This window comes from Sus scrofa, chromosome 5 (genome assembly GCF_000003025.6).
Source record: "Sus scrofa isolate TJ Tabasco breed Duroc chromosome 5, Sscrofa11.1, whole genome shotgun sequence".
Taxonomy (NCBI): Eukaryota; Metazoa; Chordata; class Mammalia; order Artiodactyla; family Suidae; genus Sus; species Sus scrofa.
In genome coordinates this window covers 63,642,535-63,655,484 of record NC_010447.5, presented here as the reverse complement: position 1 = coordinate 63,655,484, position 12,950 = coordinate 63,642,535, and the positions used below count along the sequence as shown (strand labels likewise).

Here is a 12,950-nt window from a genome sequence, read left to right as displayed (position 1 = left end):
TAGGGCTGCACCTGCTGCATATGGAAGTTCCCAGGATGGGGTTGAATCGGAGCGGCCGCTGCCGGCCTACAGCACAGCCACAGCAACACCAGATAGGAGTCGCATCTATGACATGGGCCAAAGCTTGTGGCAATGCTGGATCCTTAACCCACCGAGCGAGGCCAGGGATCCAACCTGCATCCTCATGAATACTAGTCGTGTTCTTAACTTGCTGAGCCACAATGGGAACTCCCACCTTCTACAATCTTGAGGGGAGAGAAAGGCGATCTTTGGGTGGTTTCAGATGAAGAATGTGGATGGGATTCTAGAGAAGAGAATTAATTTCACACCGTGCCTTTCTGCATCAGTGATTTTTAATATGGATTCTTAGTGGTTACCAACAACTGGTCAGATAATTTTTTATTAAACACTCTACTCTCTGGATTCTGACCTAGCGAGTTCTGGGTTCAGCCCGCCTTCTCCATCTCCTTTTTGATCCAGTCGACGTAGTTGAGCACTTTGGTGTAGAAGCCGTAGCCCTCGCCACAGCCGATGCCCCAGGACACAATGCCCATGGCCACCCACTGGTCATTTTTCTCATCCTTCATTGCAAAGACCCCTCCGCTGTCCCCCTGGCAGGAATCCTGCTTTAGAGTCGGGGACCCAGCACAGAACATGTTCCGCGAAAACACATCGTTCCTATTTTTTTTCTGGAGCCAGCTCTGGCACATCTCTCGTTTAGCTATGGGCAGATGGACATACCTGAGGTCATGAGACAGTTTCCTCTCTGTTATCCCAAAGCCACTGACGTAGCCCATGAAGCCCCAGTCGTAGAAGGTGTCGTTGTCAGGGAGGCAGATAGGGAGGATGTCGGGGCCCAGGGTGACGCTGTTTTCCAGCTCCAGGAGGGCGATGTCCCCCTCGAAGCTGTGGCTGTCTTCCTGGCGGTAGTCTGGGTGGATGATGAACCGGCGCACCGGGTGGTTGCCCAGCTTGGTGATCTCGTCCACATTCACGTGGCCCAGGAACACGTCCACGGAGGCGTTGTTCTGCTCATCGTACTCCTTGGGCTTGAGCGTGTGCGCAGCCGTGAGGATCCAGCGGTCGCCCAGCAGCGCGCCGCCCCCGTGCCCGTAGATGTTGGTGAAGGCCTGCCAGGGGAAACTGCCCGGCTTGGCCTTCCTGCCTCCGATGATGCGCTGCTTCTCTTCCACAGGGTTGACCGGTTTCCCGCACACTGGAGAGGAGAATGCGAGGTGGCAAGAACTCAGCTTCCGGCCACCTCTCCCTCTGTGGCCCTCTTGGCCCCTCTTTTTGGTTCAGGGACTTTTCTTCTCTCTCCTCCCTCCCCACACCTCCGATGTGATCAGCCTCCACTCATTCTTTTTGTTTTTTCTTTTTTTGGCGGCCAGGCTATGGAGTTCCCCGGGCCAGGAATCGGATCCCAGCCACAGTCACAACCTAAGCCAGCTGCCGCCACGCTGGATCCTTAACCCCCTGTGCCAGGTGGGGGGGGTCAAACCTGTCCCAGGGCTCTCAAGATGCCGCCGATCCCTTTGTGCCACAGTGGGAACTCCGCTACTCATTCTCGTTTATTCTCACTAGAGGTTTGTTTGTTTATTTTTTGGCCCGACATGCCAGGGATCACGCTTGTGCCTCAGCAGCAATCTGAGCCACAGCAGTGACAAGCTGGATCCTTAACCCACAGAGCCACCAGGGAACTCCCTCCTTGGGGTTTTCTTTGCTTTTTGCATTCCTCCCATCTGCCAGCTGCTCAGTGAAAGGGAAGGAATTCAGGACAGGTCCAGCATCTCTGGGTCCCTCTGCCCCTCTCATCTTCCCTGACCTTCCATGTCTGTCTTCAGCTTCAAGCCAGAGTGTCTCTCCCTTCTCCGTGCCTCCTCTGACGCCCTCTAGGGCTGCCAGACCCACGGAGGACAGCAGAGAGTGTCCACTCACCTGGCAAACACCGAGGCATCGTCTCTCCTTCCAGCTCATTCATCCAAACGCCCTGGGCTGAGCAGGTATACGCCCCTGAGGGGAGAGGGGGCTGTGCTCAGGTTGGGAGGTCTCAGGCAGGGGCCAGTGAGCACCCAGGATGAGAGAGAACCCAGAGAGAGAAGGAGGATCAATGGGAAAGGTTCAAATACAGGCAGATGGGATATCGAAAGTGTTAAGAGGCTCCATATGCATATTTTTGTTTTAATGTGAAGTGGAAAAATCAGAATACTTAACTATTATATTCGACATGACCCCTATCTGTGAAAGTAGACACAAAAACTGGTGGGAATTTATCAAAGTCCCATCAGTAGTTGCATCTTGGTTCTGGGTTATAGATAAAGGTAACTCTGTTTCCTTTTTTTTTTGGCCACGGTGTGCAATGGCTTACCCGGGATGTAATCCTAACCACTAGACCACCGGGGAACTCCCAGAAGCTCTGCTTTCTGATGGATGACAGTATGCCCTGCTTGTTGCTCAGCACTTTATCTGCATTCTCTCATTTAAGCAGCACCACAGTGACACTTTTTTTTTTTTTTTTTTTTTTTGCTTTTTAGGGCCGCACCTGAGGCATATGGAGGGTCCCAGGCTAGAGGTTGAATTGGAGCTACAGCTGCTGGCCTACGCCAGAGCCACAGCAACTGGGCATCTGAGCCGCGTCTGCAACCTACACCACAGCTCACGGCAATGTGGGATCCTTAACCCACTGAGCGAGGCCAGGGATCGAACCTACAACCTCATGGTTCCTAGTTAGACTCGTTTCCTCTGCGCCATGACAGGTACTTTCTGATGTACATCATTATCCCCATCTTACAGACCAGGAAACTGAGTTTAAATAATTTGCACAAGTTCACATAACTTCCCCTTTTTTTTTTTTTTTTTTTTTGCTTTTTAGGGCTGCACCCACAGCAGATGGCAGTTCCCTGGCTAGGGGTCCATTGGAGCTGTAGCTGGCTAGCCTACACCACAGACACAGCAACACCAGGCCCTTAACCCACTGAGCGGGGCCATGGATCAAACCCGCATCCTCATGGATACTAGTTGGGTTTGTAACTGCTGAGCCACACTGGGAACTGCAATGTTTTCCTTTTTTGCATGTTTCAAACCTACAAAGCATGTGATTTCTTTCATTACAAAAAAAGGTTTAATGATATCCATAGAGGAGTTTGAGAGTCATTTAGTCAACCTCAGTGCAAAATGTCACAACAGAGAAGCCTGAGAGGGTTTCTGGGAAGACCGCTGGGGAGGTCCCACTGCAATAGCTGCAGTGGTGGTGATGACAGTGTTGGTGGCGGCATTCAGAGTGGCGATTGTGCTGGAGGTGGTGACAGTGGGGGTGGTGGGGATGGTGGTGGCGGAGGTGTTGGTGAGAAGGAGCTGTTTGTGAGATTCGATTCTTTGTATCCGCTCAGGTGTCTCCTTCTTCAACCCTATTAGACAGCTCTTGGCACTCCCGAAGTCAGTGCCCAGAAAATATATCTTTTTTTGTTTGTTTGTTTGTCTTTTTTGTCTTTATAGGGCCACCCCCACGGCATATGGAGGTTCCCAGGCTAGGGAACCTGGGAATCGGAGCTGTAGCCACCAGCCTACGCCACAGCCACAGCAATGTGGGATCCGAGCCATGTCTGCAACCTATACCACAGCTCAAGGCAATGCCAGATCCTTAACCCACGGAGTGAGGACAGGAATTGAACCAGCGTCCTCATGGATACTAGTCAGATTCGTTACTGCTGAGCCATGATGGGAACTCCTGAAAAGATAGCTTAATTGACACTTCCTAGGGAATCTATGGGGAGAAATCTCAGGAGGGAATGTCCTAAGAAGAGCAGGAAGACTGCCGTTGCATGAGGCCTTACCTCGCTCAGACTTGCTGCTGCCCCCTCCGGTGTGCATCTTGTAATACGGCTCTCGGCAGTAGTACTGGATACGGGCCTGGTAGGTGTTCACCCCCTTTGTGGTGATGTAATTGAAGTCCCCATTGGGCAGGCTTTTGGGCCGCCCACAGTCCTTGACTTGGAGAGAACACAGGAATGCATGAGAGCCGAGGACTGTACTGGAAGCTCAGTGGGAGGAATGTGAGTTGTTTGCCCACAGAACAGGAGTGGATCCACAGAACACGCTGAGAACCTTCCGGAAATATGGTCAGTGGCGGGGCTGGGGGTGGGAGGGGCTCTTGTGATGTATGGGAATTGGATGGAATTCAGTGCTGGGCAGAACCATCAGTCCTGCTGAGATGAGGGCTGACTGGTGCCTGGATGGGCCACAGGCTTCAAAGGACACATCAGGGGAGGGTCTTTGCGGGGAGATGCTCAGTCCAGACCCCTCTTCCCTTCTCAGCCTAGATCCCCAGGCTAGCGGGTGGCAGGGCCCCCGGGGGGCAGACACATCCCTGAGTTGTAACTTACTCTTGCACCTGGGCATGGCGCGATGCCACGTGCCATCATCCTGGCAGACAGCTGTGAAGGACAGTAGCACCTGCTTCCCCTGTTTGAGCAGAGGTAGAAGCGCCATTAGTACAAGGAGGTGCTTCAGCTCCCTTCCCACCCTCACTGGCACAGGAGCTGGAGGGAACACGAGGTCATCTCTCCAACTCCCAGACCTCAGCACCCGTGCACATGGCTTCCTTGTCCTTGTTCCTAGCTGGTCCTTTCAGACCAGACTTACAGATGGGCTCCCTGAGCCACACCGCAGTTCAGGGCAAGGGTTCATGGTTAGACCCAATAATCCTCTCTCTAGACTCTTGCCTGTTTCCCCTGAGGTCCAAGTAAACCCCACAGTTTTCAATTAAAAAAAACACCCAATAAGTCCAGTTCTGTGAAGCAGAACCAGGTTTTTCTCCCTCTGGAATGCCTTCATCGTCTCATCACCCTTAGACTGCAATCTTCTTCTCCTTCATTTTGCTTTTTAGGGCTGCACTGCGGCATATGGAGGTTCCCAGGCTAGGAGTCCAATTGGAGCTGTAGCTGCCGGCCTACGAGACAGCCACAGCCACGTGAGATCCGAGCTGTGCCTGTGACCTACACCACAGCTCATGGCAATTCCGAATCTTCAACCCACTGAGCGAGGCCAGGGATCGAACCCGCAACCTCATGGTTCCTAGTTGGATTCGTTAACCACTGAGCCGTGACGGGAACTCCTGAATGAGTTTTATTCAGAGCAACAATCCTCCCAGATAGTGAGCCCTGGAAAAGACTGCAAGGACATGTTTATGAGAACCAGATGTCCCAGAGAAACATAAACAATGTGAGGTAAATCATGTGGCTTGCTTTATATTCTGTGACATGAATGACAAATGCCAAGTTAAGGGTGTGGGTGGCACAGGACGGCTGGGCTGTAACCTGAGCTGGGGGTGGTGGTGCAGGAAACATCCCTGGCTCACTCAGCTCCATGCAACATTCAAGAGTAAGCTCCACAAAGGTGGTGTGAACACACATACTTCTTTTTGCCCTACCTCCTTCTCCAGGACACAGCCTGACACTCCGTAAACACTTAAAATGTTTGTTGGGTGAACTCACTACACCTGAACGACAAACCAAAGGTCTCTTCTCTGATTCCCATTAGGTCTTCCAAGGGGATCTGTTGAACAGAGATGAGATGTCCAGTCCTGGGTCCCTGGTCAGGGTTAACTCCAATTGCATGTCTTTTTTTTTTTTTTTTTTTTTTTGGTGGCTGTACCTGCAGCATGTGGAATTTCCTGGGCTAGGGATTGAATCTGAGCTGCAGTTGCAGCCTACGCCACAGCTGGGGCCACTCCATATCCTTTAACCCACCGCTTGGGGCCAGGATTGAATCCATACCTCTGCAGCGACCCGAGCCACCACAGGTGGATTCTTAATCCACTGAGCCACAGTGGGAACTCCTATATGTCACTTTTAAAAATAGCATTTTAGTTTACTGGCTTTTATCAGCTTGACCAGTAGTGAAAACCATATTCTGGGGCTGCAAAGCGGAGGACAGGGTGGTGGACCTGGGGTAAGACCTCCGATGTGCATAAAAGAGCCCTCGAGCTGTTAGATGGGATATTGCCCGATTCATGAATTATTCAATAAAGCCAACTAGGTCTTTAAGAAAAAACTAAAAACAACCCAAACCAAGATCCCTGGAGCAAGAGGATGTGGTGCTAGTCCCTGCTGTGCACAAACCCAGTAATGTTGAGTGAGTCATTTCTTGTATACTTCGCCTCCGGCCCCGCCCACTGGGTTCCTAATTCCACAGTGAGTTGTTGGGCGAGGTCAGCAGCTCTTAAACTTGGCTGAGGGGGTTCCTGTTGTGGCTCAGGGGTAATGACCCCGACGAGTATCCATGAGAATGCAGATTTGATTCCTGGCTTCACTCAGTAGGTTAAGGATCTGACGTTGCTGTGAGCTGTGGTGTGGATTTTCAGACACGGCTTGGATCCCGAGATGCTGTGCCTGTGGCATAGCCTGGCGGCTGCAGCTCCAATTCCACCCCTAGCCTGGGAAACTCCATATGCCAGGGTATGGCCCTAAAACAAAACAGAACAAAACAAACACAAAACAAAACAAAACAAAACAAAACAAAACAAAACTTGGCTGGGCATTAGAATCACCTGGGTAGCTCTAAGTAGTCCCGATGCCCAGGCTGCCCTCCAGACCCACAGAACAGCTTCTAGCGGGGGACTCAGACATCAGTGTTTTAAAGTCCTAAGCGCTTCCAGGGTGCTGTTGGGTTGGAGAGCTGGCAGACCAGATGACCCTTCCAGTCGGATGTCTGTGGCTGAGGCTCAATCTGCTGTGAGCCCAGCCCTGTGAACAGTGGGCCGCCTCCCTCCCCTCCGCCCTGCTCTCACCTCCATGAGCTGGTAGCCTTGTTTGCAGGAGGCGATGAAATAGTCCCGGAACTCGTACTGAGGCTGCAGGTCCTGGATGACGGTGAATGTGTCTAGAGTCTTGGGCTGGGGGCACTTGATGACTGTTGGGGAGACCAGAGAGCACGTTTATTTCCGAGCCACTGGCCTTCTTTCTCCCACCCCACCCCGCCCCACTGCTGGCCAGGGAGGGCCGAGGGCAGCCTTACTTTCCGTGGTGTAGTGCAGCTTCCAGCCCCGGCTGTCCCCTGACTCGTCTGTGAAGAAGAGCAGATCCACGGCGTTGCTGTTGGTGTCAATGGGCGCCGGCCTCTGACTCCCACAGAACTCCCCGATGTTCCTCCCGCTGGCATAGATCTAGTGGGGGAGGAAGCAGGGTCATCTCTCCAATTCAGACATTACCCCCCACTCCGGGCCAGAGCCGTGGTGGTGGTGGTGGTGGTGATGGTGGTGGGAAGCCTGCTTTGTGTAGGTTTTCAACTGAAGCTGAAAGGGATCTCTGGGATTCATGTGGCAGGTGTGTCGGGGCTTGCCGGACCCAAGTGCGATGTTGGCTAGAGGGTCCAGCAGGAAGCAGGGATGAGAGGAGCCACGAGGGGTGGGATGGAGAGGGTGGGGTCTCTCTGGGGCTGGGATGGCTATACCTGTAGCTGGTCGTAGGGACAGTGTACTTGCTGGTGGTCATCGATTTCGAAGGGTTCCAGGAACTTGAGGTGGATGGTGAGACCCCGCTCCACCCGGATGCTGTAGTTGCAGCGCAGGTCGGGGGGGTAGGGCTGGGGGTACTCCAGGCTGGAGATGTAGCCTGAAGGCTCTGTGAACAGCTCCCTGCTGCACTCGGCTGTGAGAACAGAGCCGCAAGGGGGTCACCAGGGGACTCGGACTGGCCCAGCAAACCCTGATCAGTCCCAGCCTCCTCCTGGGCCACCCTGACCTCACCCTGGCAGGAATGCCCATCCTCCTGAAGCTCATAGCCTAGGTGGCAGGAGCAGAAATAGCCGCCGATGTAGTTGTGACACAGGTGCTGGCACCGGGGCTGCTGGGCATTGTCCTCCCCTGAGTTGTGCTGAAAAGCACATTCATCCAGGTCTGGAAAAGATTCAGGAAGGAAGGATTAAATCCCGCTAAGGGGAGTTCCCGCTGTGGCCCAGGGGAAATGAATACGACTAGGAGCCATGAGGTTGCTGGTTTGATCCCTGGCCTCGCTCAGTGGGTTAAGGATCCAGTGTTGCCATGAGCAGTTGTATAGGTCACAGACGTGACTCAGAACTGGTATTGTTGTGGCTGTGGTGTGGGCCGGCTGCTGTAGTTCTAATTCTACTCCTAGCCTGGGAACCTCCATATGCTGCAGGTGCAGCCGTAAGAAGCAAAAAAAAAAAAAAAAAAAAATCCCGCTGAGGGACTTCTGTGGTGGCGCTGGTGTCTGCGAGGTCACTCACTGGAGACCAAAAGACAGAGTCAGCCCCTGGCCACCCAGACCCCTGGGGCCTCTCTCATCCCGTTCTGCGTGATGGGGACGGGGCCCGGGTGGGTAGCCCTCTTCTGGAAAAAGCTCTCTGGGGAAAAACAAGGAAGGCCAGGACTCCTGCTTCTTCGGATTCCAGGTTCCCTTTTTCCAGCCCCTGTTCAATCTGACTGAGGACAGATGCCCGGCACAGGGACCACTCACCCACAGCTTGGTAGTAGGCGAGGAAGCCCTTGTAAAACATGATGGTACCATTCTCCTCGTTGGAGAAATCTGTGTGAAAGGTCAGCAGCATCTTGTTCCCTTGGGACATAAATTCCTTCCTTCCTGGGGGGTTTCCCAGGGGAGAGCCCAGCTGCCCGCAGAACCTCCCCAGCGTTTTCTTATCCGCAGAGATCTGGTGGAGGAAGGACAAGGGAGAGGAAGTCCAGCTGCCGAGGGGACCTGTGCCACGTGGCAGGTCAGGGAAGGCTGTCAGTGAAGGATCCTGCCTCCTGGCTGGACCAACTTCAGCGGCTCTTTGCCTGTTGCTCTGGCTGTGGCAAGCTTCCCCAGGTACCTTTTCTCTGTCCCCTGCAGCCCCATCGGCCAACCCTGCTCGTTACCCTGTGGCTGGAACACCGCCCCTCCCTTTTGATGACCCCCTAGCCTGTGTCAGACTTTTCTGCACTCCTGTCTCCTCCTGTGCCTGCCTTCTGCTGGAATCCTGATGGCTTCAGCCCAGCCTCCATCACTCCTTCCTTCCTAGAGCCTGGATGATCTGCTTTATCTTCTGCCCTCGTTCCGCCTCACCTTAGTCAAACCACTCAAGTCCAGCCATGCCTCCCGATAGACTCAGCTGAGTGTGAGCCTCTGGGGTCTGGCAGGCTCGGCAAGCGTCGCCTAGCATCCCTGACCTCTTTCTTCACCGATTCTTTAATTCCTCAAGAGCAGAAGATGTCCCTCCCTAACCCCCACCCCCATTCCTCACTAACCCTGCCCCCAAGACCCTTCCCGCCCTAGCACTGCCGATGTCTCAAGTCCTCTGGGCTAGGAAAACACATCCTGTTCATGTTCTTCTCTTATAATCTCCAGGGGTTCTCCTGGGCATAGTATTTATGGGCTGTATGTAGGCTCTACTTGAATCCTGAATCAAGAATCTTTTTCTTCTTCTTATTTTGTCTTTTTGACTTTTCTAGGGCCGCTCCCGTGGCAAATGGAGGTTCCCAGGCGAGGGGTCGAATCGGAGACATAGCCACCCGCCTACACCAGAGCCACAGCAATTCGGGATCCGAGCCGCGTCTGCGACCTACACCACAGCTCACGGCAACGCCGGATCGTTAACCCACTGAGCGAGGCCAGGGATTGAACCCGAAACCTCATCGTTCCTAGTCGGATTCGTTAGCCACTGTGCCATGACTGGGAACTCCGAGAGTCTCATTTTTATTGGATGTAGAAAGACGGGTCTAGGATGGGGCCCTTAGTCATTACAGGGGTTAGGGGATGAGCCCACTGTCCCCAATAAAGGCTCTGCTTGAGCCACCACCATGCACCGCTCCCTTCCCCTTGTCCCTGTGTTCCTGGTGAGGCAGGGAGCCACGGTGATACTCTCCATGGAAACAGGGAAACTGAGGCACAGCGGTTTCCCAAAGACTCCCACACGCGAGTAAGCAGATGGGGCAGGTGTTTCTGACTCCTGTAGACAGGATATTTCCTGAGGCTGGGGTTGGTTCCTTCCCTCTGTGTTTCTCCCCTCAGTGCCCACCGAGAGTCTCTAAACCAGTGGATGCCCATCCGTGGCATCGCTTGACACTCAGAACTCCACGTGACTCTCAGCTTTTACAGACTTGGGGCTGTGTCCCCAGGTGGGGAGTGTGTCCAGGGGGGTTGGAGCACAAGTCCCCAGCTTCCAGAGACCCCCAACTCTCTCTCTGCCCTCCTGACCGGACCCCCTACCTTGACATAGTCATAGAAACAGCCTTCCGAAGGCTCCAGGTCAAACTGCCAGAAGACCAGCTTCACCCTGTATCCCGTGGGGACTGTGATGACAGTGGTTGTCTCAAAGTTGTTGGGGTAAGGCTTGGGGTACCGAGGGGATGTCACCTCCCCAAAGAGCTTCTGAGGGAGGGGCGTGGTGCCCCCCAAGCTGTAGAACAGGCCTGGCACCAGGAGGTATACGAGCCACCTGCCAAAAAGAAAAATGGTGTCTATAGGGCTGGAGGGGTGCAGCAAGTGCCCTTGCTACCTGGGCAGTGGTCGCAGGGGGGGATGGGATGGTCATTTTCCTCTCTGTCCAGGCTAGACCTCACCGACATGTTCTGGGTGGGGAGGGTGGATTGGGGAGGCTGGTCAGCTGCTGCCCTGGCTGTTCCTCCCCAGAGCAGCGTCCAGTCCAGAGGTCATCTCACTCCCTCCACCTCTCTCCTCATCCTCCTCCCCTGCCTTGACCCATCCCTCCCCTCCCCTCCCCTCCCCTTCCTGGAATAGGGCTGGCTTGGGACCAGTTAATTGAGGGTGAGGGTTTCCCGTCATGGCTCCCTGAAAGGGCTTCCAAAGGTTCAGCAAAGGCCTCTGGGAGAAACCACCTATGGAAGGAGGCGTTGGGGGCACAGGACCCCCTTCTGGGGCAGAGTGGGTTCCGTCCATCTCACTGTTCCCTATGAGCTGGAGGAGGAAGGCACTGGACATCACTTTCTAGGTCTGGGGTCTCCTTTCATCCCCAGGAGGAGGGATGGGGGGTACGTGTTGGACTGTGTGCACGCGTGTGTGCATCGGAACGGATAAGGTATATGGGGAAGGGAAGGGTGTTCCCACCTCCCTGAATGAATTTGAGAGCAGGAATAAACCTCCCGTGCCCGGGGTTCTCCGCTCTGGCTTCTCCCTCCCTCCTTGGTCCCCATCAACCTTACTCACATTTCTCAAGGCCTCTCTGGGGATCCCTGGTTCTCCTGCAGCGGCTTCATCCACTCTGTGTCCAGGGAGAGCGCAGTCATGCAGAGGAGAGAAGGGGGAGGGAATGACCGTGGAGGGGGAAGGGGGGGGACCATTCCGGGAGAAATGTTGTAAGGAACTAACTATTTGCATAAACAAAACCAAAAAAAAAAAGTCTGTTTCCAATTTGATTTAGTTTTGGTTTTGAAATCCCTGATGGTGCTGCCACCTGCTGGCCATGTGGGGAAGGGCTAGAGATGGGTCTGCAGTTTTAAGGGACTGGAAAGCCTTTGGTGGGAGGCCCAGACTTTCACTTCCACATCTGATGGGAGTTTCACCTTTCTTCACCTCTCTAGGCACTGCTGCTCTGTTTCGGGGGTTCCTACCCAGTGGAAATTGCAGTTGAGAGGGACTCTCTTTCCTGGACCGCCCTTCTCCTTTAACCCTGTGCTTCCTGCCCAAGTTACCCAGCTAACCAGCTGCTATGGTCCAGGCATGGCCAGGCTTTCAATGCCCAGGATGATGCGACAGGAATAAGGCTGAGAGCTGGGCAGTGCAGGAGGGCACAGTGGAATGAAGCTTGGTTGCCCTGGGATCTTGATCTCCTTCACTCCTCAGTGACACAGAACAGGGGTCGCTGGGACCCCAAAGCAGCACTGGAGTCTGTGTTAAGACCTTTCCTCTCCACCTCAGTGCACTCAGGCCTGGAGTTCCCGTTGTGGCTCAGTGGGTTAAGAACCCGACTAGGTCTTGTACCTGCATCTTTCTTCATTGTTGGGTCTATGGTCCTCGCCTTACTGGAAACTTCAGCCCAAGATCACTGCAGGAATTTATAAACAAGTTTGTCTTCTTCAAAAACAAACAAACAAACAAACAAACAAACAAAACAAAACAAAACAAACAAAGGACCCCTACTAGTATCCATGAGGATGCAGGTTTGATTCCTGCTCTTGCTCAGTGAGTTAAGGATCTAGCATTCTTGCAAGCTTCAGCATGTTGCAGATGCAGCTTGGATCCGGTGATGCTAAGGCCAGCAGCTATGTGGCTCCGATTTTATCCCTAGCCTGGGAACCTCCACATGCCATGGGTGTGGCCCTAAAAAGACGAAAAAATAAAAATAAAAAAATTAAAAATTAAAGAGAAAAATGCACTCATGGCTGCCCATGAACTTGTCTAAGGAGGGGATAGAGACATCTTTTTTTTTTTTTTTTTTTTTTTGCCTTTTGGTTTTTAGGGCTGAACCTGTGGCACATGGAGTTTCCCAGGCTAGGGGTCAAGTTGGAGCTGCAGCTGCCAGCCTACACCACAGCCACAGCAAGTTGGGATCTGAGCCGAATCTATGACCTACACCACAGCTCATGGCAATGCCAGATCCTTAACCCACTGAGCAAGGCCAGAGATCAAACCTGCATCCTCGTGGATACCAGTAGGGTTCGTTAACCACTGAGCCACTATGGGAAGTCTGAGACATCCTTTTTTCTTCAGCCTCTGGTCAAGAGTTCGAACCTCTAAGGGTTGCAGCTGCCTAAGGGCTTGGCAAACAGTGTGGCTGTGGGCGGAGACAGACTCGGTCTTTCTGAGAGGAAGCCAGGCCCACCAGAGGAGGAAGGGCCCTTGTCTCGCCTGACCTCCAGGCCATTGTGTTCTGTTTTAAAAGTTTGCTCTGGAGTTCCCTGGTGGTACAGGGGGTTAAGGATCCAGGGTTGTTACTGTTGCAGTTGGGGTCGCTGCTGTGGCTCGGGTTCGATCCCTGGCAAGGGAATTTCTGCA

General features: G+C 53.4%; 1 protein-coding gene across 1 annotated transcript; it reads right to left on the bottom strand.

Moving 5' to 3' along the window:
* C1R (complement C1r) lies at window positions 336–11,388 on the bottom strand. The gene is made up of 11 exons (XM_021092408.1): window positions 11,163–11,388; window positions 10,206–10,434; window positions 8,475–8,667; window positions 7,745–7,894; window positions 7,450–7,646; window positions 7,015–7,162; window positions 6,788–6,909; window positions 4,383–4,461; window positions 3,834–3,989; window positions 1,939–2,013; window positions 336–1,216 (listed from the first exon to the last, which is right to left on the bottom strand). Coding segments are annotated over exons 1-11 (2,121 nt in total). The 5' UTR covers window positions 11,165–11,388; the 3' UTR covers window positions 336–446.

Excerpts from the sequence above, each read along its gene's own strand:
- C1R (XM_021092408.1), bottom strand. Across the intron at positions 4,462-6,787 it reads AAGGCTACCAGCTCATGGAG|GGGAAGCAGGTGCTACTGTC; the intron begins GTGAGAGCAGGG and ends CTGCTCAAACAG. Across the intron at positions 2,014-3,833 it reads CAGCAGCAAGTCTGAGCGAG|GGGCGTATACCTGCTCAGCC; the intron begins GTAAGGCCTCAT and ends CTCTCCCCTCAG.